General features: G+C 46.5%; 1 protein-coding gene across 1 annotated transcript in view; it reads left to right on the top strand.

Annotated features, from left to right (window-relative positions):
- The window catches only part of VWF (von Willebrand factor), a 175,656-nt gene that overhangs the window by 7,655 nt on the left and 140,874 nt on the right, over positions 1-27,127 (top strand). The window contains exons 4-6 of the mRNA XM_054442726.1: positions 6,922-7,024; positions 7,308-7,516; positions 20,797-20,921. Of these exons, the coding sequence (XP_054298701.1) occupies positions 6,922-7,024; positions 7,308-7,516; positions 20,797-20,921 (437 nt within the window). The remainder of the gene's footprint in view (positions 1-6,921; positions 7,025-7,307; positions 7,517-20,796; positions 20,922-27,127) is intronic.

Raw genomic sequence — 27,127 nt, 5'->3', positions numbered from 1 at the left:
ACTGAGTGTTCCGAGGACAGTTGCGCTGTCTTAGCCTCCAACTCCTCATCTTTTGAAATGGAGTCTCGCTCGTGTTGTCCAGGCTGGAAGGCTGGAGTGCAATGGTGCGATCTCGGCTCACTGCAACCTCCCCCTCCCAGGTTCAAGTGATTCTCCTGCCTCAGCCTCCCAAGGAGCTGGGATTACAGGCATGCACCACCATACCCTGCTAATTTTGTGTTTTTAGTAGAGATGGGGTTTCTCCATGTTGGTCAGGCTGGTCTTGAACTCCCGACCTCAGGTGATTCGTCTGCCTCGGCCTCAGTTCCTCATCTTTAAAATGGAGATACTGTGAGCATCAAGGGAGACAGGTCATCTGAAAATGTGACTGCTTAGCCAAGCTGAGTTATTGAAAGCAGCCAGCTTAACATGGGGTGTTCACTTGGAATCGCTGTGCAGAGGCAGGGGCTGCTGGGCCCCCAGGCATTTCCGTGAGGTCAGGGTCACTTCAGTTTCATCTCCCCCTCATAATCCACACAGGTTTGCGCTAGAGGTCTGGCCTCTCGGGCCACCGTTTTCTGGGTTTCAGTGCCCACAGAGGAATTTGAAGGACCATGGAAGGCCTGTCTCCCTCAAAACCCCTTGGTGGGATTCCCCGCCAGGTCGCTATTCTTTTCTTATAAGCTACTTGCCCTTGTGAAGTGTCCATTTTCTGGGAGATTGTTTGCCTAAACAAGGTTACGGATCAAACACACCTTAATGTAAATTGGTTTCATTTTCACCAAAACCGTGCTGCTAACGTCATAGAGAATGGGTGGCTGTTTTGCCTGCTGTTGGTGGTGGTGGCAGGTTTGGGGTAGGAGAAGAGGAAGAATTAGAGGGGGGTGGGCTGGCACTGGTGCATCACGGCAGCCAGGGGCACTGGGTCAGGGGAGGGAACCCAGGACTTGGGCCCTGCAGTTTCAGTTTCCGTGCACATGCCCACCTTCTGTTCCATTGTTCTCCAATGACATCCTGTCTCCTTGACCGTAAATCGCACATCCACATTCCTCCCGAGTGCCTGTGGACCTTATTCATATCCTGGGTAAAGTGTTTATGTATGCACACGAAGGGCCACCTGGTGCCAAGGCGAGGCCCCTGTCCTTGATTCTGTCTCCTGGTGAGGCAGGATCCAGGGTTCGAGGCCAAGGCGACACGGCTCTATGCCAGGCAGCACAGAGGCCAGAGAGAGACTGTGGGAGTCCTGGTTCCTGCTGCTCCGTGGAGACTGCTCTTCCTAAGCTATGGCTGCAGGATCTGGCTCCCAGACCTGCCAAGAGAGAGCCATCAACAACCAACAGCCTGCTGAGTCACTTCCCCCGGGGAGCCTTAGTTTCCGTGGCATGGTCAGACCAGACCCCTGTTCTCAGTTTGGAGGGAGGGTCACCTGCACCAGAATCACAGGCGTAGAAGGTAGAGTGTTTATTGGAAATGCAGATGAATGAGTTCCACACTAAAGCCTAAGAAAGCGCCCAGATCTGACTGTAGTTCCGGCTCCTGGCCTGCTTCTGAAGGTCCCAGAATTCCTCTCTCTCTAATACGTGGGCTAGGAGCTTACTCCTCACTCAGCGCCTTAATCACTGCGTTAAACAGGCCTGGTGGGAGCCTCTGGGAGAGCTTCGCTGGCTTGTCTTGCCTCTTTGGGGTGACAGCCAGCCCCTCTTTTCTTAAGAGTTATAGGAAGTGCTAACCTGGAGGTCTGTGGAGTGCAGGGGTCTCTCCTGGGCTCACCGGCAATTTCTAATGGCTCGTTTTCCTAATGGCTGCACGTCAGCTGATCCCCCTGAGTTCTGCATCGAGGGAATGAGGCAAATAAAATGCAAGGCTGATCTGGAGTTCTCCCTGCATTAGTGATGAGTGCAATCTAGAACACTCCGATGCCCTGTTACGCAGCTTTGTGTTGCAAAAAGGGGATTTGGACAGTCAAAAAAGCCTGAGTGTAGGCTCTGCTCCATTTCCACAGTGGAAACCAGGGATTCTCAGTCGGGGTGATTTTCCCCCTGAGGACATTTTGCAGTGTCTGGAGACATTTTGGGTTGTCACAACTGTGGGGTGGGTGCTGCTGGTATCTAGTGGGTAGAGGCCAGGAGGCTGCTGGTTCTCCCACCATGCACAGGGAAGTGTCTGGCCCTGAATGAAATAGTGATGCAGTGGAGAAATCCTGTTGTAAACCTAGGCCTTCGTTTCTCCATCTGTAAAATGAAGTCAGCCTAGATCATTGTTTTCCGAACTGAGTTGTGAGCCATGGGTCCTAAAATTAGTTGAGTGGTTATAACTAGCATTTAAAAAGACAGAATAGAATAGTATAGAAAACATCAGAAAATATCAGAGTGCATGGCACACGGCAAGGGTAAATATGATATGAAACGTGTGTGTGTGTGTGTCCTGAGTCATAAAGTAACATATAAGTTGTGTTTTTACTGTGCTTTCTGAGCAAAAGAGGTTAAGAACTGCTTATTTAGATCCTTCCTGCTGCCATAGTATGTTTTTCTGAATTACAGGCTTCCCCAGATCACACTTTGAAAAATCTCATTGCCAGGCTGGACACAGTTGCTCGTGCCTGTAATCCCAATGCTTTGGGAGGCTGAAGCCGGAGGATTGCTCGAGCCCAGGAGTTCGGGGCCAGTCTGGGCGACATAGCGAGACCCCCATCTGTACAAAAATATACAAAAATTAGCTGGGCATGGTGGCACACACCTGTAGTTCCAGCTATTTGGGAAGTTGTGGCAACAGGATTGCTTGAGCCCAGGAGTTTGAGGGTGAAGTGAGCTGTGATCATATCACTACATGTCATCCTGAGCGACAGAGCAAGACCTCAAAACAAAAGAAAACAAAATCCCAAATTCCCTTGCCACTCCCCTGCTCTGGCTGTGGACTGACTGCTCTTCAAGCCCCCTCAGCCATCCAGGGCCAGGAATTCTCCTTGCCATGCGGTTCAATTCTCACTGAAGGGCACGATGCAGCCCCGCTCCTGCCCCTAGACTTCTGTTTTTGGTTTGTCTCTGGGTGGGTGGGGGCTGGTTACCAGAACCTGAATCATCCCTTTCAGGAGCCCCAGTTCCTGCAGTAGGTGAAGCTCCCAGGGCAGCCAACCCCACCTCCCCTGACTGCCTGGAGCTGCCTCACACGGGCTCAGCCCTGGGCCGCCCCTTGGACTTCCTGATGCTGGTCTTTCCTGGGGCCGCCCAGAGCAAGCCCTTAACATACTTAAAACAGCACTCGCTTGAGTCCCAGCTGTTCATCACTGACTAGCTCTGTGATGATGGGCAAGTTACTCCAGGGTCTGCTGCCTAGCCAGCCCCGAGTCCCGCAGCCTGTGTGGACGGGTTCCTCTGTTATTTACTCTAGGAGGGCTGGGGCTCTCCTTTCCTCCCACACACTTCTCCTGGTTCCCTCCTGTTTGATTTTTCTGCTGCTGCTGAATTCTTGGTTTATTCAGCCTTGCAGGCCTTACTTTTCAAACTTATAGCCATAGCAACCTCCGGGCTCCCCTGTGGCACCCGCTCAGCTCTGCCTCTTGTGGAACGAGTACCTTGCTTAAGTGATTTTGCATCTTTGGAAGCCTCTAAGAGCTGTAGATCTACAGCTGCAGGGTCATGCCAACCCCAAGCTGCGTGGCTGCCTCTGAAGCGTTCCCTACCCATCCTTCAGCCACAGTCCCTGGCAGACTTGGTCCCACCCACCCTTTCTGCATCCCCAGGAGAAGGAGAAACGCCAAGGAGGGGCTCACGGGGGTTCCTTTCCCGTTTCCAGGAGGGAGACGCCTTTGGCTCAGAGGTGACATATTGGTCGAGTTACCCAGTGGAGACGAGGCAGAACTCCCTGTGAGATGGGATGGAAGGAGGATTCACTGATGGGGAGACAGGCTCAGTGGTAATAGGGACACAGACACCTGAGCCCAGACCTCGTGCGTTCATTTGTCTGCCATCCGGCAGGTGGGGGCTTCTGCTCTGGCAGGTCTCCAGTGAGGAGTGTGGAGTGGGTCCCTGCCCTGTCGCATGGGCCCACTCTGGGCTGTGTGTAGTGTTCAGAGCGCCAGCCCCAGAAAAAGCTGAGGGAGGGATTTGGTCTTGGGCCCAGTGCAAATGCCTAGGGCCCTGGATGGGAGAGGGTGCAAACTGGAGGTTGTTACCTGGTTGTCCCATTTGTTTGGTTTTTCAACATTTTCTTATGGAAATTTTCAAACATACAGAAAAGTTGAAAGACTTCAAGATCCATATACTCCTCACTCAGATTCTACCATTACTGAAAAAAAAAAAAAAGTTACTTTGCAGGGCACGGTGGCTCATGCCTGTAATCCCAGCACTTTGGAAGGCCCAGGCAGGCAGATCATGAGGTCAGGAGATCGAGACCATCCTGGCTATGGTGAAACCCCGTCTCTATTAAAAATACAACAAATTAGCTGGGCGTGGTGGCATGCCCCTGTAGTCCCAGCTACACGGGAGGCTGAGGCAGGAGAATGGCGTGAACCCGGGAGGCGGAGCTTGCAGTGAGCCGAGATCGCACCACTGCACTCCAGCCTGGGCAACAGAGCAAGACTCTTGTCTCAAAAAAAAAAAAAAAAAAAAAGTTTCTCTATGCAATCACTTTTCCAGTTGTTTGTTTTTCTTTGGCCAATTTCTTGCTGTCAGTAAGTTTGTTCAGCTTCTAAAGGTTTGCTTGCTGTAAAAACTGTTGTAGGTGGGAATGTGGAGCAAGGGAGACACCTCAGCTCAAACAAGACAAGTCCCCTTTCATTTGGCGGGCATCTCCATTTTCTCCCAGTTGTGTTGACCTGGAGCTCTGCAGAATGTGGTTTATGAACTGTGAGTGGTCTGTGTGTCTTTCCTGGTGGCTGCTGCTGCTGGCATATCGTTCAAGACTATTCCTAGAATAGACTTATTATTTACATGGGAGAGCCCTCACTGAATTTCCACCAGAAACAAGTCTATTCTGTAGCTCATTCGGGTTGGTTTGGAGTGTTTGTGTGTTCCAGGGTGCATGCTATGTGTGTGCATGGTGTGTGTGCGTGTGGTGTGTGTGTGTGTGTGTATGTGTCTGTGTGTGTGATTGTCCTCCTGCAGCCTCAGTTCAGCCCAGAGCCCTGCTGGGGACTCTTCTTCTCCTGGCTAGGAGTGAGGAGACCCCTGCCCCAGCTCCCTGTTTTTGCGGTTCTGGCCATGGCAGCAACACCTTGAGTCAACAGATCTGCCAGGTCTTGTGGGCTTGGTTCCACAGACATCTTAGCCTCTTATTGCTGAGAAGAAGCCCACACTCCCCTCTCCCTTCTAGGAGAAGAGAGATTTGCTCATTTTTAAGACCAACTTTACTCCTGAGTCCTATGCCCCATTCCTTCAGGACCTCAAGGCATCGTGCCCCACGCGTCAGCTCTTTGTTTTCTCTGGCTGCCCCTATCTTCCCTATTTCCATTAATTTCTCAGTCTCCAAGGCTTGAGACCAGACTCTATTTTACCTTCTGGGTCTTTTGATTCTTATGACCAATTAGTTATCTTTGAATATCAAAGAGCCACCATGAGTAGCAGTTCTCAGAAACTAGGTGAGGTTTGCTAAGCTTTGGTCACGCTGTGAAAAATGTCTCTTGCCTATGTTTCCCCTTTCATGCCGGCCACCATCCCATCACCCTTGTCACCCTGTTCAGCCCTCACAATCACACCATTCTCAGAGCCTATTTTATCATGTGTCTGGATCTTCAGACATTTCCATTGTCAACCATTTAGTGTGTCCTTGTTAATTCCATGCGCTGTGTAAGGCATTTGACCCACACGATCTGTAAACTCCTGGATAATCAAATTCAGTAAACTTAAGTGGAGCTCATGAATCTCCATTTTAAACAAACAGCCCAGGGATTCTGACTTGGGCTGTCCTAAGGTACCATTTTATTTATTTATTTATTTTTATTTTTTATTTTTTTTTGAGACGGAGTCTCGCACTGTCACCCAGGCTGGAGTGCAGTGGCGCGATCTCCGCTCACTGCAAGCTCCGCCTCCTGGTTTCACACCATTCTTCTGCCTCAGCCTCCCAAAGAACTGGGACTACAGATGCCAGCCACCTCGCCTGGCTAATTTTTTTTTTTTTTTGTATTTTTAGTAGAGACGGGGTTTCACCGTGTTAGCCAGGATGGTCTCGATCTCCTGACCTCGTGATCCGCCCGTCTCGGCCTCCCAAAGTGCTGGGATTACAGGCGTGAGCCACTGTGCCCAGCTGATACCATTTTAAATAGCACTGCTAGGCTGGAAGGGGTGGCTCATGCCTGTAATTACTTGCACCAAGGAGCTCAAGACCAGCCTGGGCAACACGGTAAGATCTTGTCTCTACAAAAAGAAAAAAAAAATTAGCTGGGTGTGGTGGTACATACTTGTGATCCCAGCTACCCCGGAGGCTGAGGTGGGAGGACTGCCTGGGCCCAGGAGGCAGAAGCTGCAGTGAGTCATGTTCACATCACTGCACCCCAGCCTGGGCAACAGAGCACAACCCTGTCTCAATGAATGAATGAATGAATGAATGAATAAATAACACTCTCCTAGAGCACCTGTTACCAGTAACTCACAGTGTTGCCTTTTTGTTTGCTGCCTTACAATATACTCAATTGTCACATGTTTGTCTTCTATTTATATGCAGGTTGTAAACTCCCAGAAGCAAGAGATCATGCTTTTAGATTTTTCTTTTGTGATACATAAGAGCCCACCTGAGGGCTGTGTATCCAGAAGTCACTCAATAATTATTTTTAGATGAATGGGAAAATGGGTGAGAAAATGAGATTTTTAGGGAGATTTTTGTTGCTCACTTGTAAAGACTTTGGGGCATTTTCTGCTGAGAAAGGTTATGTAGATAATGGTTCTTAATCAATGTATTCATTTTTTGAGGGGAGTAATAATCATTACTGTTGACTTTTTTCTCTTTCAGGGGACTTCCAGAATGGCAAGAGAGTGAGCCTCTCCGTGTATCTTGGGGAATTTTTTGACATCCATTTGTTTGTCAATGGTACTGTGACACAGGGGGACCAAAGGTAAGCCCAGAATATCTGAGTTAGAAAGTACCCTAGGGATCCCCTGGCACAACCCCCTCATTTTTAGATGAGGAAGCTGGGGCCCAGAGAATGGAAGCAAATGTTCCAAGGAAGTGAGTAGCAGGGCTGGGTGAGAGCCAGGTCTCCTGATTGCTGGTCTAGGTCCTCAGCCACTTTGCACCACGGTCTGAACCCTACAACATGGGGTTGGGGTTAGAAGGTGGGAGAGACATCCAGAAAATGCGTGAGAAGCCCACTTCTGAACTTAGCCTTTGCCCTGCAGAGTCTCCATGCCCTATGCCTCCAAAGGGCTGTATCTGGAAACTGAGGCTGGGTACTACAAGCTGTCCGGTGAGGCCTATGGCTTTGTGGCCAGGATCGATGGCAGCGGTAACTTTCAAGTCCTGCTGTCAGACAGATACTTCAACAAGACCTGCGGGCTGTGTGGCAACTTTAACATCTTTGCTGAAGATGACTTTATGACCCAAGAAGGTAAGGTGTTCTGGGATACCATTTCCCTAAAGTGTGGCCATGCTTTTTATTTCCTTGCTCATAAATCTTCACTAACATGCCTTCCCTGGCATTCAAGCCTCACTGTGACCTCACCTCAATTTATGTTGCCAGCCTTATCTCTTTGCATTCCATTCCAATGCCTAGACCTCTAGTTAAACCAGGTCTTAGAGCTCCTCAAAGCTGACTTCGTTCAACTTTGAATTCTCTGTAGCAACTTGCACGTGGCAGATGGTTGGTCAATGCTGGGTAGTTTGAGTCGATCCTCCTCAGCCCATTACAGTGGAGTGGATAAAATCTATGGAGTGGTCCTCCACACCATCCAAAAAGACCAGTTTATGTGTGTGTGCATGTGTGCGTTCACGAGCAATAGAAGGTAATATGGATAATGTGAAAACACTAGGCCAGGCGCAGTGGCTCACCCCTGTAATCCCAGCATTTTGGGAGGCCGAGGCGGGTGGATCATGAGGTCAGGAGATTGAGACCATCCTGGCTAACATAGTGAAACCCTGTCTCTACTAAAAATACAAAAAATTAGCCAGGCGTGGTGGTGGGTGCCTGTAGTCCCAGCTACTCGGGAGGCTGAGGCAGGAGAATGGCGTGAACCCGGGAGGCAGAACTTGCAGTGAGCTGAGATGGTGCCACTGCACTCCAGGGCGACAGAGTGAGACTCGGTCTCAAAAAAAAAAAAAGAAAACACTAAAGATGAATATTTCAATCTTCTTTAATTACATAAACATTCAATTAGTGATGTTCTCTTGCCAAAGCTAAACACTTATATATAAGTTATCTTTCTTCCTTATGACCCAACCACTTTCTGATTAGAGAGTAAACATGCAGAGAAACAATTGACTGTTCCTTTCATTGGAATGTACCATATTGGAAAACAGCATGATAGGTTATTTTTTGGTTTTCTGCAGCACTGATTTTATTGTCCAATACGTACATTTAGGGCTATAAATTTCCCTCTAAATATCACTTTAGCTGCACTGTATATGTGTGTGTGTATCTGTGTAAATACATATATATAGTGTATATGTGTGTATATATGTATATATGTAATTATATACGTTGTGTGTGTATATATATGTGTGTGTGTGTGTGTGTCTGTGTGTCTCTGTGTGTGTGTATTTAGAGATAAGGTGTTGGTAATTTGCCCAAACTGGTCTTGAACTCTTGGGCTCGAGCAAACCTCTTGCCTCAGCCTCCCTAGTGGAATTGTAGGTCTGTGCTACTGTGCCCAGCTGTACCAATTTTGATATGTAACATATTTTGTTTTATAAATTTTCTAACTTCCATTTTGAGTTATTTCTGAACCTACATGCATTTAAAAATTCAAAAGTTTGAAACTTTTTTTTTCTTTTTTGAGACTGAGTCTCGCTCTTTCGCCTAGGCTGGAGTGCAGTGGTGCGATCTCGGCTCTCTGCAAGCTCCGCCTCCCGGGTTCATGCCATTCTCCTGCCTCAGCCTCCCGAGTAGCTGGGACTACAGGCGCCCGCCACCACGCCCAGCTAATTTTTTGTATTTTTAGTAGAGACAGGGTTTTACCATGTTAGCTGGGATGGTCTCGATCTCCTGACCTCGTGATCTGCCTGCCTCGGCCTCCCAAAGTGCTGGGCTTACAGGCGTGAGCCACTGCACCTGGCCTGAAATTTTTAAAGTTGCCTATTTGTAACTAAGTTCATTTCTAAATTTGGTTAAAAAATTGTGGCCTGGTTAAAAAATTGTGGCCTAGTTAAAAAATTGTAGACTTGTTTGTAGCCTTTTTTTTTTGCAAGTGTTCTATGTATGCTCAAAAATAATGTATTCTCTAATTGGTGCAGGACTCTATCTATACTTGTTGAATTAAGCTTTTTAATTGTGTTTTCCAGATCTTCTATATGTTCACTACTTCTTGTCTGCTTATTAATGACCCATTACTAAGAGAGCTACGTTTTTCTATAATGGTGGTGAATTTGTCACTTTCTTCATGTAATTCTGTCAAATTTTGCTGTGTGTGTGTGTGTGTGTGTGTATATATATATATATTTCTTTCTTTTTTTTTTTTTTTTTTTTTTTTTTTTTAAGACAGAGCCTTGCTCTGTCACCCAGGCTGGATTGCAGTGGTGAGATCTCAGCTCACTACAACCTCCACCTCCCAGATTCAGGCGATTCTCCTACCTCAGCCTCCTGAGTTAGCTGGGACTACATCCAGGTGTCACCACGCCTGGCTAATTTTTATATTTTTAGTAGAGATGAGGTTTCAGCATGTTGGCCAGGCTAGTCTTGAACTCCTGACCTCAAGTGATCTGTCCGCCTCAGCCTCCCAAAGTGCTGGGATTACAGGCGTGAGTCACCGTGCCCGGCCTGCTTTGTATATCTTGAGCCTTTGTTATTAGTGTTTAGAAATACTGAATCTTTCGGCCGGGTGTGGTGGCTCACGCCTGTCATCCCAGCACTTTGGGAGGCCGAAGTGGGCGGATCACGAGGTCAGGAGATCAAGACCATCCTGGCTACCACAGTGAAACCCCATCTCTACTAAAAATACAAAAAATGAGCCAGGCGTGGTGGCAGGTGCCTGTAGTCCCAGCTACTCAGGAGGCTGAGGCAGGAGAATGGCATGAACCTCGGAGGCGGAGCTTGCAGTGAGCTGAAATCGCACCACTGCACTCCAGCCTGGGCGACAGAGTGAGACTGTGTCTCAAAAAAAAAAAAAAAAAAAAAAGGAAATACTGAATCTTTCTAGGGAATTGTTCCTTTAATGTAATGACTCTCATTTTTACCAATGCTTTTTGCCTTCAATCTGTCTGCTATTAATATAGCTATTCCACGTTTCTTTTGGTTAGTGTTTGTTTGATGTATCTTTTTCCATTCTTTCAACCTTTCTATGTGATTTTGTTTCAGATGTGTGTCATGGAAGCACCACATGGCTCAATTTTATTATTGTTCTATCAAAAGTCAGATTTATTGAGGTTAATTCACAGACAGTAAAATTCACCCTTTCACATACAGTTCTCTGAGTTTTCACAAAAGTGTAGAGTCATGTAACCACCACAATCAAACTATAGAACAGTTTTGTCACCCTCAAAATCACCATGCTCCTTTGTAGTCACATCTTTCCCCAACTGCTAGCCCCTGGTGGCCACTGATCTTTTATCTGTTTCTGTAGTTTTGATATTTCCAAAATTCATATGACTGTAATCATACCCTATTTGCAGTATTTAGTCTTGTAAGTCTGGCTTCTTTCATTTAACATGGTCCGTGAGAGATTAATCCATGTTGGTGCATGTATCAATAGTTTGTTCCTATTTATTGCTAAGGAGTAGTTACCACAATTTGTTTACCCATTCACCAGTTGAAGGACACTTCGTTGTTTCCAGTTATGGAAAATTATGAACAAAGCCACAAATGTAAACATTTGTGTACAGATTTCTACACCCCCCTATTTTTTATTGTGCTATGATACATATAACATAACATTTACTATCTTTTTTTTCTTTTTGAGTCGGAGTTTCACTCTTGTTGCCAGGCTGCAGTGCAATGGCGCGATCTCAGCTCACTCCAACCTCCGCCTCCTGGGCTGAAGCAATTCTCCAGTCTCAGCTTCTTGAGTAGCTGGGATTATAGGCGTCCACTACTATGTCCAGCTAATTTTTGTATTTTTAGTAGGGATGGGGTTTCACCATGTTGGCCAGGCTGCTCTTGAACTCCTGACCTCAGGTGATCTGCACCCCCTCGGCCTCCCAAAGTGCTGGGATTACAGGCGTGAGCCACCGCACCTGGCCAAAATTTACTATCTTAACCATTTTTATGTATATAGTTCAGTGGTATTAGGTACATTCATGTGGTTGTACAACCATCACCACCATCCATCTCCAGAACTCTTCATCTCGCAGAACTGAAACTCTATATTCATTACACAATAACTTCTCATTCTTCCCTCTGGGCTCCTGGAAACCATCCTTCTACTTTCTGTCTATGATTTTGACTACTGTAAGTATCTCATATAAGTGGAATCATACAGCATTTGTCTTTTTGTGGCTGGCTTATTTCACTTTGCATAATGTCCTCAAGGTTCATTCATGTTGTGGCGTATGTCAGAATTTTCTTCCTTTTTAAGGATGAATAATATTGCATTGTATCAGAGGAATTTGAGGAAAAGAAAAAAATTTCATTGTACATACAGACCATACGTACTTTGCTTATCCATTTATCCTTAGTAGACACTTAGATTGCTTCTACATTTTGCCTATAGTGAATAATGCTGCTATGAGCATAGGTGTACAAATAACTCTTCAAAACCCTGCTTTCAATTCTTCTTTTTTTTTTTTGAGACAGAGTTTCCCTCTGTTGCCAGGCTGAAGTGCAGTGGCCTGATCTCAGCTTACTGCAACCTCCACCTCCCGGGTTCAAGTGATTCTCCTGCCTCAGCCTCCTGAGTAGCTGGGACTACAGGCGCGTGCCACCACGCACAGCTAATTTTTTTTTTTTTTTTTTTTTTGTATTTTTAGTAGAGACGGGGTTTCACCATGTTGGCCAGGAGGGTCTCCATCTCTTGACCTCGTGATCTGCCCACCTTGGCCTCCCAAAGTGCTGGGATTACAGGCATGAGCCACCACGCCCGGCCTAATTCTTTTGAGTATATTCCCAGAGGCAGAATTCCCGGATGATTTCTAATGGCAATTCTATTTTCTTCATATATTTCATTATTTATTTTTCAGGTATGTGAAATTTTAAAATATTGCCTTTTACAATGTCTATTTCTCTTTACTTAAAAGGAGAAAAATTTGGTATGCAATTTCTTCTTAAACATTTTTTAAATTTTTTCTTTTTAAAAATTTGTATAAGGCCGGGTGTGGTGGCCCACGCCTGTAATCCTGTAGTCCTGTAATCCCAGCACTTCGGGAGGCTGAGGTGGATGGATCATTTGAGGTCAAGAGTTCAAGACTAGCCTGGCCAACATGTGAAACCCCGTCTCTACTAAAAATACAAAATTTAGCTGGGGGTGGTAGCACATGCCTGTAAATCCTAGCTACTAGGGAGGCTGAGGCAGGAGAGTTGCTTGAACCCAGGGGACGGAGGTTGCAATGAGCCGAGATCGCCCCACTGCACTCTAGCCTGGGCGACAAAGCAAGACTCTGTCTCAAAAAAAAAAAATTGTATAAATTTATGGGGTACAAGTGCAATTTTGTTACGTGTACACATTGTGTAGTGGTCGAGTCAGGACTTTTAGGGTACAATATACTTTCTACCCATTAAGTAATTTCTCATCATCTGCCCCACTCCCACTCTCTCTCACCTTCCTGAGTCTCCAATATCTATCATTCTACTCTTTCTGTCTGTGTGTACACATTTTTTAGTAACCACTTATCGGTGAGAACATGTAATATTTGACTTTCTGTGGTTTGTTTCACTTAATATAATGACCTCCAATCCCACCCATGTTGCTGCAAAAGATGTAATTTCATTCTTATGGCCAAATAGTCTTCCATTGTGTATATGTACCACATTTTCTTTATCTAATCATCTGTTGATGGGCATTTAGGTTGATACCATGTCTTTGCTATTGTGAATAATGCACAATAACTATACTAGTGCAGGTGTATTTTTGATATATTGATTTCTTTTTCTTTGGGTAGATATCCAGTAGTGGGATTGCTGGATTGAATGGTAGTCCTATTTTTTTTTTCCCCCGAGGCAGAGTCTCACTCTGTTGCCCAGGCTGGGGTGCAGTGGCCTGATCTCAGCTCACTGCAACCTCCACTTCCCGGGTTCAAGCAATTCTCCTGCCTCAGACTCATGAGTAGCTGGGACTACAGGCACATGTCACCATGTCCGGCTCATTTTTTTTTTCTTTTGTGTATTTTTTAGTACAGAAGGGGTTTCACTATGTTGGCCAGGCTGCTCTCAAACTCCTGATCTCGTGATACGCCCGCCTCAGCCTCCCAAAGTGCTGGGATTACAGGTGTGAGCCACCACGCCCGGCAGTCCTATTTTTTTTTTTTTTTAAAGTTTTTTGAAAAATCTCCATACTGTTTTCCATAGAGGTTGTATTCATTTACATTCCCCTTACAACAGTGTGTAAGAGTTCCCCTTTTTCCTCATCCTTGCCAACATCTGTTATTTTCTGTCTTTTTAATAATAACCATTGTGACTAGGGTAAGATGATACCTCATTGTGGTTTTAATTTGCATTTCTCTCATGACAAGTTATGTTGACCATTTTTTTCATATTCCTGTCAGATATTTGTATGTCTTCCTTTGAAAAATGTCTGTTCATGTCCTTTGCCCACTTCTTGCTGATATTATTTGTTATTTTTCATTGTTGTTGAGTTGTTTGAGTTCCTTGTGTGTTCTGGATACTAGTCCCTTGCTGGATGAATAAGTTTGCAAATATTTTCTTCCATTCTGCAAGCTGTTCACTCTGTTGATGATTTCTTTTGCTGTGCAGAAGATTTTTAGTTTAATGCAGTCTCATTTATCTGTTTTTGTTTTTGTTGCCTGTGTTTTTGAAGTCTTAGTCAGAAATTCCTTGCCTAGGCCAATGTCCAGTACAGTTTTCCCAAGGTTTTTTTCTAGGATTTTTATAGTTTCAGGCCTTACATTTAAGTCTTTAATACATCTTGAGTTGATTTTTTTTTTGTATGTGGTGAGAGATAGGGGTCCAGTTTCATTCTTCTGCATATGGCAGTCCAGTTTTCCCAGCACCATTTGTTGAAGAGGGTGGCCTTTCCCTTGTATATATTCTTGTCAGCTTTGTCAAATATCAATTGGCTCTATTTCTGGGTGTCTATTCTGTTCCATTGATCTATGTGTGTGTGTGTGTGTGTGTGTGTGTGTGTGTATATGTATGTGTATATACATATATATATACATACATACATATATATATATATATATATTTTTTTTTTTTTGAGACAGAGTCTCGCTCTGTCGCCCAGGCTGGAGTGCAGTGGCGTGGATTGGCTCACTGCAAGCTCCGCCTCCTGGGTTCACGCCATTCTCCTGCCTCAGCGTCCCTAGTAGCTGGGACTACAGGTGCCCACCACCACACCCAGCTAATTTTTTGTATTTTTAGTAGAGACGGGGTTTCACCATGTTAGCCAGGGATGGTGTCGATCTCCTGACCTCGTGATCCACCCATGTCGGCCTCCCAAAGTGCTGGGATTACACGCGTGAGCCACCACGCCTGGCCAATCTATGTGTATATTTTTATACCAGTACCATACTGTTTGGTTACTATATTCTTGTAATATATTTTGAAGTCACATATTGTGATGCCTCCAGCTTTGTTCTTTTTGTTCAGGATTGCTTTGGCTATTTGGTCTGTTTTTCAGTTCCATATGAATTTTAAGATTGCTTTTTCTAATTCTGTGAAAAATGACATTGGTACTTTGATAAGGATTACATTGAATCTGTAGATTGCTTTGGGCAGTATGGTCATTTTAACAGTATGAATTCTGATCCATTAGCATGGCAATTCTATTTTTAATTTTTTTTTTTTTGAGACGGAGTCTCACTCAGTCGCCCAGGCTGGGTGCAGTGGCGCAATCTCGGCTCACTGCAAGCTCCGCCTCCCAGGTTCATGCCATTCTCCTGCCTCAGCCTCCTGAGTAGCTGGGACTACAGGCACCCGCCACCATGCCTGGCTAATTTTTGTATTTTTAGTAGAGACGGGGTTTCACCATGTTGGCCAGGATGGTCTGGATCTCTTGACCTCGTGATCCACCCTCCTCGGCCTCCCACAGTGCTGGGATTACAGGTGTGAGCCAACGTGCTCTGCCTGTTTTTGTTTTTTTGAGACAGTCTTACTGTGTTCCCCAGTCTGGAGTGCAGCGGAGCGATCTCGGCTCACTGCAACCTCCACTTCCCAGGTTCAAGCGATTCTCCTGCCTCAGCCTCTGGAGTAGCTGGGATTACAGGCACGCATCACCATGCACAGCTAATTTTTGTATGTTTAGTGGAGACAGGGTTTCACCATGTTGACCAGGCTGGTCTCAAACTCCTGACCTCAAGTGATCCGCCCACCTCGGCCTCCCAAAGTGCTGGGATTACAGGCGTGAGCCACCATGCCCAGCCGACTGTAATGATTTTGAACATTTTTAATGCAGCTGCTGTTCAATAAATATTTGTTGAATGAATAAAAGAATCAGCCCTTCCCTTTCTGAGCACATGCAGACTCTGTGCCTTCTTCTGGTTTTTAACTAATACCTAGTTTTAAGAGAGAAAATTCTGCCCGCCCCCATAAATGTCATGTTCTCTCTGTCATTTGGACATGACCCAAAAGCTTAATTTTCTAAAAAGCCAAAGTGCTGGGATTACAGGCATGAGCCACCACACCCGGCCCTGATGCTTCCTATCTTTCATCAGATTTAGAACATTTTCAGTCATTTTTTTCTCCTTTGGGAACTATGAGAAATATGTTGGATTACTTTATTTTTATTTTATTTTTTTTTATTCTTGAGATGGAGTCTCACTCTGTCGCCCAGGCTGGAGTGCAGTGGCGTGATCTTGGCTCACAGCAACCTCCGCCTGCCGGGTTCAAGCAATTGTCCTGCCTCAGCCTCCTGAGTAACTGGGACTACAGGCGCCTGCCACCATGCCTGGCTAATTTTTTGTATTTTTAGTAGAGACGGGGTTTCACCATATCGGCCAGGCTGGTCTCAATCTCCTGACATCGGCCTCCCAAAATGCTGAGATTACAGGCGGGAGCCACCGTGCCCGGCCTGGATATTTTTATTTCATCCCTTTTTTAATCTTTACCTTACTTCCATTTTTTGTTTTTTTTTTTTAAGCTCTTTATCCCTCTGTGTTGCTTTTTAGGTCGTTTGCTTGGCTCAAGTGTTGTGCTCATGCTGGTTGGTGAGAATTGATTGTGTGTCTCTCTTCCCGGCTCCACATTCACTAATATCACATTGGTGGCTTGAAACTGGCCGTGGTAGGAGTATTTACACGACGGAAATCAGCGAATGCTACAAATCAGAGCTTTGCTTTTTTCCTGGAGAGGGGGATTATCAGCTCATCTCTACTTAGATCTGTCTTCTAATCCACTAATTCTCTCTCAACTGTGTCTAACGGCAGGTGATGTCTAACCCCCATCAATAGAGGTTTCTCTTCATTTCATTAACTATATTTGTAATTTTAGAAGGTAAACCTGGCTCTTTTTCTACTCTATTATTTTTCTTATCATCTTGTTCTTTTATGAAATTTCCATTTCTTCTTAACAGCAATAATTTTAAATACGTTTTATAACCTCTATATAGAAATTTTATTATCTGAAGTTTTTGAAGCTCTAATCTTGCTATTTCTGTGTCTTTTGACTCTTGCTTAGAGTGGACTGTTTCCTCATGTTACATAATTTTCGATGGTGAACTCATCTTTGAAGGGTTTTGTGTTAATATTTCAATATGGAGTTACTAAATCTTATAAGAAGTATAAATCGGAATCTCAAATCCATATGAGGGCTTTCCCACAAGTGCAGATTTTGAGGGAGATGTTTTTCCTCACTTATCCAGAGCTTAGACTAGGTTAACAAACTTTTGTTTCCTTGTTTTTTTTTTTTTTTTTGAGATAGAGTCTTGCTCTGTCACCCAGGCTGGAGTGCAGTGGCGCGATCGGGGCTCACTGCAATCTCCTCCACCAGGTTCAAGCGGTTCTTCTGCCTCAGCCTCCTGAGTAGCTGGGATTACAGGCATCCACCCCCATGCCTGGCTAATTTTTGTATTTTTAGTAGAAACAGGGTTTCACCATGTTGAACAGGCTGATCTTGAACTCTTGACCTCAAGTGATCCACCTGCCTCGGCCTCCCAAAGTGCTAGAATTATAGACGTGAGCCACTGTGGCCGGCCCATTGTTTCTTAGAGTAGATTTTTTTTTTCTTGTGAATTTTCTCATGGAGGGTGTTGTCATCCTTTAAGGGTCCCAGCTTCACAATGGGGGTCTCAGGATCTCTTTCCTACATCATGGAGATCCAAAGCTGTTAAATCCACACCGCTTCGTTGGCAAGATTGCCACCATTGCCCTGACTTCAACACTCACCAGGTCTGTTTTTCCTTTCTCTCTCCTTATCCTTTTCCTCCTCTTTCTTTTTGTCTTTTGAAATTTCTTTTTTTTTGAGATGGTGTCTCGCTCTGTTGCCCATGCTGGAGTGCAGTGCTGCCATCTTGGCTCACTGCAAGCTCCGCCTCCCAGGTTCACACCATTCTCCTGCCTCAGCCTCCCGAGTAGCTGGGACTGCAGGTGCCTGCCACCACACCTGGCTAATTTTTGTTTATTTTTAGTAGAGATGGGGTTTCACCGTGTTAGCCAGGATGGTCTCGATCTCCTGACTTCGTGATCCGCCCGCCTTGGCCTCCCAACGTGCTGGGATTACAAACATGAGCCACCGCGCCAGGCCTGTCTTTTGAAATTTCTTATACTTTTTTGTGAGATTAGTCATGAATTCAATAGGGCATTTGTCCATTGTAGTGGCACGTTTCAGTGTTTTCTAATCTGTCATGTTGCTAGAAATGGAAGTCCCAGCCCTAAAATATCTTTCATATTCCCAGGCTTTAAGGTTTAAAAACTGAAAATGAATTCTATACTGTGTTGGTGTTTGTTGGTAAAAGTTCAGGACTCTGGTGATATTTCAGAAACCATCCTCAAAGGATTGGGGGTTTAGTTGTCTTTGGTTGTTAAAGACTCAACAATATTTGTCCCCAAACAGTTAACTTTGCTTCCTGACTTCTAGGAATCTGCTCAGCTTGGCTTTTACTCCAGCTCTCAGAGAGTTTTCTCTAAGCAAGAATATTTGTAATTCCATCTCTTGGACAGCCTATGTCTCATTTCAGATATAGCCCATAAAGTTTCACTCCATAGACGGTCAGGGCTAAAAATGACCCTAGAAGTCATCTAGTCTAATTCCTTATTTTCACATAAGGAATTGGGATCAGCCCAGATCACACAGGGTCATAGAGGGGCTTTGCCCAGGCAACAACACGAAACCTCCTCTATGTCCCTTCCTTAATGTGGTTTATTAGAAAGTGTCAAAACCTGTGTGATGTGGAGTGACTGAGTACCCAGAGAGTACCTATCACAATGCCTGGCACACAGTCAACATGCCACAAATTTAAGTTCTCTTGCCTTTGGCTTCTCCCATATATCAGTTTCCTGTGGCTACCAACACATTACCGCAAACTCGGTGGCTTGAAACAACTGAAATTTATTCTGTCATGGTTCTGGAGGTCAGAAGTTTGCAGTCAAGGTGTTGGGAGGGCCAAAAGTCCCTCCAGAAGCTCTCGGGAAGCATCTGTTCCTAGCCTCTTCTACCATCTGTAGTCATACCTGACTCATGGCTACATCATTCCAGTCTCTGCCTCTGTCTTCACATTGCTTTCTCTTCTGTGTGTGTCTTTGCCCGTCTCCCTCTGCCCATGTCTTTATTTATTTATTTATTTATTTATTTATTTATTGTTTTGTTTTGGGATGGAGTCTTGCTTTGTCACCAGGCTGGAGTGCAGTGGCGCATTCTTGGCTCACTGTAGTCTTCGCCTTCCAGGTTCAAGCAATTCTCCTGTCTCAGCCTCCCGAGTAACTGGGATTACAAGCACGTGCCGCCATGCCCGTCTAATTCTTTTGTATTTTTAGTAGAGACGAGGTTTCATCATGTTGGCCAGGATGGTCTTGATCTCCTGACCTCGTGATCCACCCTCCTTGGCCTCCCAAAGTGCTGGATTACAGGTGTCAGCCACCGTGCCTGGCCTCTACCCATCTCTTATGAGGATACAGATGATTGCATTTAGGCTTACCCAACTAATCCAGGAGAAACTCTTCCTCTCAAGATCCCTAACTTAAGCACATCTTTTGCCATATGAGATAATATTTACATGCTCCAGGGATTAGGAAGTGAATATATCTTTGGTGGGGGGGGGGGGATCTTTTTCTGCCTATCAAACCCCCACATACTAATTGACTATATTCTAAGGTCTCATTTACATTTTCCTTCCCCAGGGACAGTTTATTTACTATTTGCAAATGCATTACTTGACCTTGAGACATACTTCACTATTCCAGGCCTGGCTATGCAGAAAACTGCTCATCCCAGTACTGCAAAGGTAGTAGTCTCATACTGCCTTTGTAATACAGATTACAAAATTACTTTGCACCAGGCCATGTAGGTCCATGAGGCCCTCACAGTCTATTATGAGTAGCTGACAGTAGCATGAGCACTATAAGTACTAAAGCACAGATGCTGTGAGAGCCTGGTGTATGCAGTGACTTGGGGACTGGGCTTAGGTTCCATGTCATATTCTTACCTTCATTCTGCTAAAATATTTTGAGCATCATAATCCACTACATAAGAATTTAGAGATAAGAGGCACAGCCTATACCCTTAAGTAAGGAGCTCACAGTTGAATGGGAGATGAATATGAGCAAAAAAATACAAACCAAAGGTGATGAGTGTTTTGGTAGAGGGATGCCCAGGGTGCCATGGGGTACAGAGAAGGGACACCCATACAGGCTGGGGTGAGAAATGGGAGTAGAGCTGTTCAGAAAGTCTCCCTGGAGGCAGGCAGTGGTTCTTGAGCTGCATCTTGAAGAAGGAATGGAGATAGTTAAGGCAATAAGGGGGAGGAGAACATTCCACATGGAGTGAGAAAGGCACGTGAAGGCATGGAGAAGTGACAGGGAAAGGGCATTTCCTCATCATCTTTCACCTCATCTCCCTTATTGTAATTGTAACCATCCATCCATCCATCCATCCATCCATCCATTCATTCATTCATTCATTCATCCTTCTTCAGTCTCCAAGCATCTGCTGAGCTCTGACGCCCATGCCCTGTGGTGTTAGGTTGAGCACTGTATGCATGCTTATTGTTTAATTTAATACAAGTTTGATTCAGGTAAAAACAGACCTAGAGCCTGGTGTGGTGGCCCACACCTGCATTCCCAGCTACTGGGGAGGCTGATGTGGGAGGATTGCTTGAGCCCAGGGGTTCTGGGCTGCAGAGCACTATGCATCAATGTGGGGGCCTCCTGGGGAGCAGGGGACAACTGGGTTGCCTGAGGAGGGGTGAACCAGCCAGGCCGGAGATGGGTCAGGTCAAAACTCCTGTGCTGCTCAGTAGTGGGATTGCACTTGTGAATAGCTACTGCACTCCAGCCTGGGAAACGTAGCCAGACCCTGTCTCTTTATAAAAAATTAAAACAAAACACACAAAACCACCAGCAGACCTAGAATTTTCACCCAGAAGTTCTGGGACAGGCATAACTGAAGCATTATTTTCCTGAAACTTCCCTCCACAGGGACCTTGACCTCGGACCCTTATGACTTTGCCAACTCATGGGCTCTGAGCAGTGGAGAACAATGGTGTGAACGGGCATCTCCTCCCAGCAGCTCATGCAACATCTCCTCTGGGGAAATGCAGAAGGTGGGTGTGGCCTGGCCTGGGTGCACCTGGATGGTGTGTGATTTCTGGATCTAAAAGACAGAAGGACTCAGTCTCATATCCTTCCATCTGGGGGAGGAATGGACTTAACGCAGGGCCATTTCCTCCAAAACTAACTGTGGCTAGAGTCTAATTCTAATACATCTCGGGCCTGAGGCTCTAAAAATGGGTCTGGGCTAATGACTTGGTGTAGTGTCTCAGTCCATTTGTGCTGCTATAACAAATGCCTGAGACTGGGTAATTTTAAGGAACATAAATTATCTTTTATAGTTCTGGAGGCTAGGCAGTCCAAAATCAAGGTACCAGCATTCAGTGTCTTGCAAGGACCTTCTTGCTGTGACCTGAAGCCGGGTCCTGTGACTCATTCCTGTAATCCCAGCACTTTGGGAGGCCAAGGTGGGTGGATCACGACGTCAGGAGATCGAGACCATCTGGGCGCCTGTAGTCCCAGCTACTCGGGAGGCTGAGGCAGGAGAATGGCGTGAACCCGGGAGGCGGAGCTTAGCACTCCAGCCTGGGCGACAGAGTGAGACTCTGTCTCAAAAAAAAAAAAAAAAATTAGCTGGGCGTGGTGGCATATGCCTATAATCCCAGCTACTCAGGAGTTTGAGGCAGGAGAATCGCTTGAACCCGGAGGCGGAGGTTTCAGTGAACTGAGATCGCGCCACTGCACTCCATCCTGGGTGACAGAGCGAGACTGTCTCAAATAAAAAAAAAAAAAAAGTACACTGAAGTGCTCTCATCCACCTCTTTTATCAGAGCACTAATCCATTCATGAAGGCAGAGCCCTCAGGACTTAATCACTTCCCAAAAGGCTCCACCTTTTAATAGCATCACTTTGGGGTTTAGGTTCCAACACATGGATTTTGGAGGGACATATACAGTTGAACCATAGCAATAAGTAACTACGCTTTTGTGTTTTAGACTCCAGTGCCCTCTCTTGTCCCCAGATATCTCCATCATCACCTGCTAGGTGTCTGAAATTTTACCGATAGAAAAAAGCCACTTCTTTCTTAAGTGGCTGTTGTGTAAACTAGAAATAGGAGGGAAAGCCTCCTCTCATATCAGATCAGCTGGAAGGAAAACTACTTTATAGTTGCAGACACTGAAGGGAGTCTGAGTGAGAGGCTGTGCCTGAAGTGGCACAGCTTGGATGTCAGGATGGCTTCCTGAGGCTGCTGTAACAAATTATCTCATACTCAATAGCTTAAAACAATAGGCATTTATTTTCTCCCAGTTCTGGAGGCTAGAGGTCCACATTTAGTTTCCCTGGGCTGAGATCAAGGTGTTGGCTGGCTTTGCTCCTTCCAGAGGCTCTAGGTCCTTGTTTCCCTCAGTTTTGGGTGGCAGCGGCATTCCCTGTCTTTGGGCTCATGACTTCAATCTTTGCCTCTGTGGTCACATGGGCTTCTCCTCTCCTGTGTGTGCTAATGCCTGCCAACCATGGCAAGGCTGGGAGGACTACCCCACCCCTTCCACAGAGCCCTATTGCCACTTACAAGGTAGTCCTGTAGCAGCTCTTTCTGCATCAGAGTTGCCATTCACGATCTCACGCACCAGGACCTCACACTGGAGAGAAGGGGTAGGTGGGGGAGGGGTGGCCAGACCACACTCTGCCTTCACTTGCCACAAGTAAAGATGGTCTTTGTGCCTCTCTGTGTGTGGGTGTTTGGGGCAAGAATGCTTTACGTGGGGCAAGACCTCACTCAATGGATAATTCCCTCCCCACTGTGGAACACGCTGACTTGGGCTGGGGAGGTAGGTGTAGCTGTGAAGCTGGACTCCTGTGGGGAACAGGGGTTGCCCTTTTGGGATTGTGCTCAGAGACTCATCATCTGAGAAGCAAGGTTCCTTGGGGGTGCTGTGAGTCAGCCTCCCTGGGAGGGACTTTTGTATGCAGGGGGTTCACTGGGGAGCTCTCAAGAACAGCCTTGGTAAGGAAGTGAGAGAAGCAGAGTTGGGCAGTGGGAGAAGTTGAACTGCTTGTGATAGCATTGATAGAGCTTCAGCGGGGCCTCAGCTGATCCTTCAAGGAGCTCTGGAAGCTGGAGTGGCCCCTATTGGTCACTGGATGTGGGCTGCCCTGGGTAAGGAGGTGGAACTCCCTTGGGCTGAGGGCCATTCCTGAGGAATGACTCAGTGGTGAGCCCTTGGCAGCCAACACTGGACAGCTGGTGGATGAGTCCTCGGGCTCTGAATGGGCACCTACGCTGTGCCCCAACACCTACACTGTGCCCCGACACCCTCTACAAAGCTGCTCTACTTGACAGCACCACATTCCTGCCCTTATCCAGAGAGCAGCCACACTGTCAAAAATGTCAACGGAAGAATCACAAGGTTCATAAACGTAGAGAGGAGGGCTTTTCTTATTAAGAGTTGCGGCCTGCAGGCTGGCCATCCTGCAGGCTTGGAAGTGTAGCCTCTGGTAGAAACTGAAAGCAGGCACTTCAAGGGAGAAAAGAGTGGAATAGAAACTTATTCCAAAAGGGTTGGCTCAGTATACATATTTAACAGGTTATGGGAGGAGCTATGAATATTCATAATGCGAGGAGGCATTTGCATATACAGTAAACAAACATAGATGTTACATACGTCCCATGTTTACTTTGGGATGGGGACTTAACATTTAAATGCATTAAAATTAGCCTCTATAGGTCAAAAGGTGAAATGGAGGACACAGAGGCATCTTGTGCACAGCCTCTGTAAATCAGCCAGAACCATTCCGTGGTTGGTGGTCTCTTACCAGGAAGGAATGCTGGTCAATACGCACACACACGCACACACACGCACAAATTAGCTGGGTGTGGCGGTGCACCAGTAATCCCAGCTAATGGGAGGGCTGAGGTGGGAAGATGGTTTGAACCTGGGAGGCGGAAGCTGCAGTGAGTTGAGACTGCACCACTACACTCCAGCCTGGGTGAAAACGTGAGACCCTGTCTCAAAAGAAGAAAAAAAAAATCTGCGAAAAGGAAGGGGAGTCCCTGCTGGGCCAGTTCTGTTTAACTCTTAGGAAAGAAAGTCTAATGGCGGTTAGTGAGGGAGAGGGTATAAGGAGGGGTGTTCAACCTCCTATCCCATCATGGCCAGGAACTCAGTTTTAACCTTTTTCTGGGGTCCCTTTGGCCAAGGGGGGGTCTGTTTAGTCGGTAGGGGGGCTTAGGATTTTATTTTTATTTCTCAAAACCTACAACCGTGCACAAAGAGGGTGGCTCCTGTCTATACCCAGGACCACGGTCATGATGGACGCGACAGGCCACAGTTGCCTTTGTCTGGGCACGGGCAGCTCTGCAGAGTGAGTGCATACTGCAGTCACCCGAGTGTGCAGCCCCTCAGCAGGGCAACAGGGCAGGTGCTCTGTGATTTTGTTCATCTGATGAGAAAACAAAGCCATAGGAGGTTAAGTAGCTGCCCAAAGTCGCCAGCTAGCAAGGTGCAGAGCCAGGACTCACGGCCCTGCCTGGCTCCCTCCCTTTCCTGTTCGGGTCACATTGGTTCAGGCTACTCAAGTTATTTCTACCAGTGGGCCATTGTGTTTCTCTTGGGGAGTTGGGCTCTGCAGGTTCTTAAGGTTTCTTTAAGTTCTAAAACCCTTTATTAGCCTGGTGTGGTAGCTCATACCTGTAGACCCAGCTACTCAGGAGGCTGAGGCAGGAGGATCACTTGAGGCCAGGAGGTGGAGGCTGCAGTGAGCATGATTGCGCCACTGCACTCCAGCCTGGGAGAGTGAGAACCTGTCTATAAAACAAAACCAAAACTCTTTCATTGTGTGTTTCTGTGGATTGGGCTAGAGAGACAGTATATAATAGGTCTTAATAAATATTGGATGGGTGGATGAATGGAAATCGGTGGTGTTATTTATCTAGGGATTGTGACCTCCACAATAATCCAGACTCCTTTACTTGTAGAAATCTGATTTATCTAAGTAAGTACATAAGTAGAGAAACCCAGCCCTCTCCTATTCCAGAAACAAAATAAAACACACCCACATCACCCTCCTCCCATCCACCCCCCATCACGGTAACACAAGAAAGCTTCATTTTAGCTGGTTATTAATTCAATGAGTCTTCATCTTCATGGAACAATTTGACCTCTGACCAAGGAGAATGTCAGACCCAGAAAAATATTCTGAGTTGATGCTAAATCCAGCTGCCTAAATTGTGAACAGACAGTCTCCACCTTATAAACAAGTACATTCCAAAAGACTTTTTCCCTTGAACTTTGGTGGTGCTAGGTCCTCTGGTTAGTCCATCAAAGTCTGCATCACCTGGATCCTAGCCCAGTACCGGCATTAACAAAGGTGGACTGAGTTCTAGCACGTGAGGGGAGGGTGCTATCTTGTGGAAGGGAGGAGTTTCCTCTTCTTTCCAGTCAAAGTTCTAAATGCCTGAACCATACCCTTGATAGCCCCTTGAGTGTCTCTCACCCTGGGCATCGGCATGGGCATGGTGCTAAGGGTGTGGGTTTGAGTCAGCCCACTTACTGGCTTTGTGAATCTGGGCAAGACACATGCCTTTGCAAAGCCTCAGTTTCCACATTTGTAAAACAGAAATAGTACCTGCCGGGTCACTGAAAAGGTAAGAGAGGGATAATATGTATAGAGTTTAGCCCAGTGGGGCTCAACTGTTATGAGCCATGATGATGACGAGGAAGAGGAGGAGGAGGAGGAGAAGGAGGAGGAGGAGAAGGAGAGAAGTAGGAGGAGGAAGAGGAGAAGGAGGAGGAGAAGAAGGAGGAGGAGAAGGAGGAGGAAAAGGAGAAGGAGGAGGAGGAGGAGAAGGAGAAGGAGGAGGAAGAGGAGAAGGAGGAGGAGGAGGAGAAGGAGAAGGAGGAGGAAGAGGAGAAGGAGGAGGAGAAGGAGAAGGAGAAGGAGGAGGAGAAGGAGAAGGAGAAGGAGGAGGAGAAGGAGGAAGAGGAGGAGGAGGAGGAAGAGAAGGAGGAGGAGGAGGAGGAAGAGAAGGAGGAGGAAGAGGAGGAGGAGGAGGAGGAGGAGGAGGAGGAAGAGGAGGAGGAGGAAGAGGAGGAAGAGGAGGAGGAAGAGGAGGAGGAGGAAGAGGAGGAGGAGGAAGAGGAGGAGGAGGAAGAGGAGGAGGAGGAAGAGGAGGAGGAGGAAGAGGAAGAGGAGGAGGAGGAGGAGGAATTAGCTGGCTCCCCATGTTCTCCCGCTGTCCTGTGTTTTCCGCTGGAGTGCCCCTGCCTTGAGAGTGGGAGCCGGCAGAAGCAGGCCAAGCACACACCGGGCTTTAAGCACAAGTTTCAACACGCATTCTTTTTCTCCTTCCCCTTCCCAACTATAACCCATTCCTTTTGGGTAGCCAAGCACAGCTTGAGGTTAGAAGGAAAGCAAGGTGCCCAGACATCTCCACACCTCCAAGTGGGTAAGTGACAAGAACCAGCCTTCCTTCTAGAGCTGCTTGTGAACCCAGATGGATTTCAAATTGAGTGCACTCGAGGTGTTGTGTAAGAGAGGACAGATTTTCGGCCGGGCGCGGTGACTCATGCCTGGAATCCCAGCACTTTGGGAGGCCAAGGCGGGTGGATCACGAGGTCAGGAGATCGAGACCATCCTGGCTAACACGGTGAAACCCCGTCTCTACTAAAAAATACAAAAAATTAGCCGGGCATGGTGGCAGGTGCCTGTAGTCCCAGCTACTTGGGAGGCTGAGGCAGGAGACTGGCGTGAACCTGGGAGGCGGAGCTTGCAGTGAGCCGAGATGGCACCACTGCACTCCAGCCTGGGCGACACAGCGAGACTCCATCTCAAAAAAGAAAAAAAAAAGAGAGGACAGATTTTCATAATTTCTTTTTTTCCCAAACATACTGTTGTGCTGTTGGCGGGTGGGTCACCCTCGGCTGCCCTTCAATGTTCTCCAGGCAGATGAAGGGGAGGCGGTGGGTGCCTCAGTGGGTGAGGTGGAGTCAGGGTGGCCATGGAGGTACCTCTAATACTGAAACATGCCTTCAAGGATTTATTATTTTTGGTCTCATTTTATTTTGCAAACATAGCCCAGTGCAGAGTAAGTGCTTGACAAATGTTCCCCTCTACCCTCGGAATACAAAGGAATGATCTCATTTATCCATGCTGAGTGGGAGGTAAAGACAGGATTCTCAAGTGGAGAACCTGATCCTGAGGTCGGGTTGAGGAGGGAGACTGGGAGGTTTGTCTTCTGGAGACAAAGGGGAGGGAGAAT

The sequence above is a fragment of the Pongo pygmaeus genome, chromosome 10 (assembly GCF_028885625.2).
Source record: "Pongo pygmaeus isolate AG05252 chromosome 10, NHGRI_mPonPyg2-v2.0_pri, whole genome shotgun sequence".
Classification (NCBI taxonomy): Eukaryota; Metazoa; Chordata; class Mammalia; order Primates; family Hominidae; genus Pongo; species Pongo pygmaeus.
The sequence above is the reverse complement of the archived record's forward strand: the minus strand, read 5'-3'. Positions and strand labels throughout refer to the sequence as shown.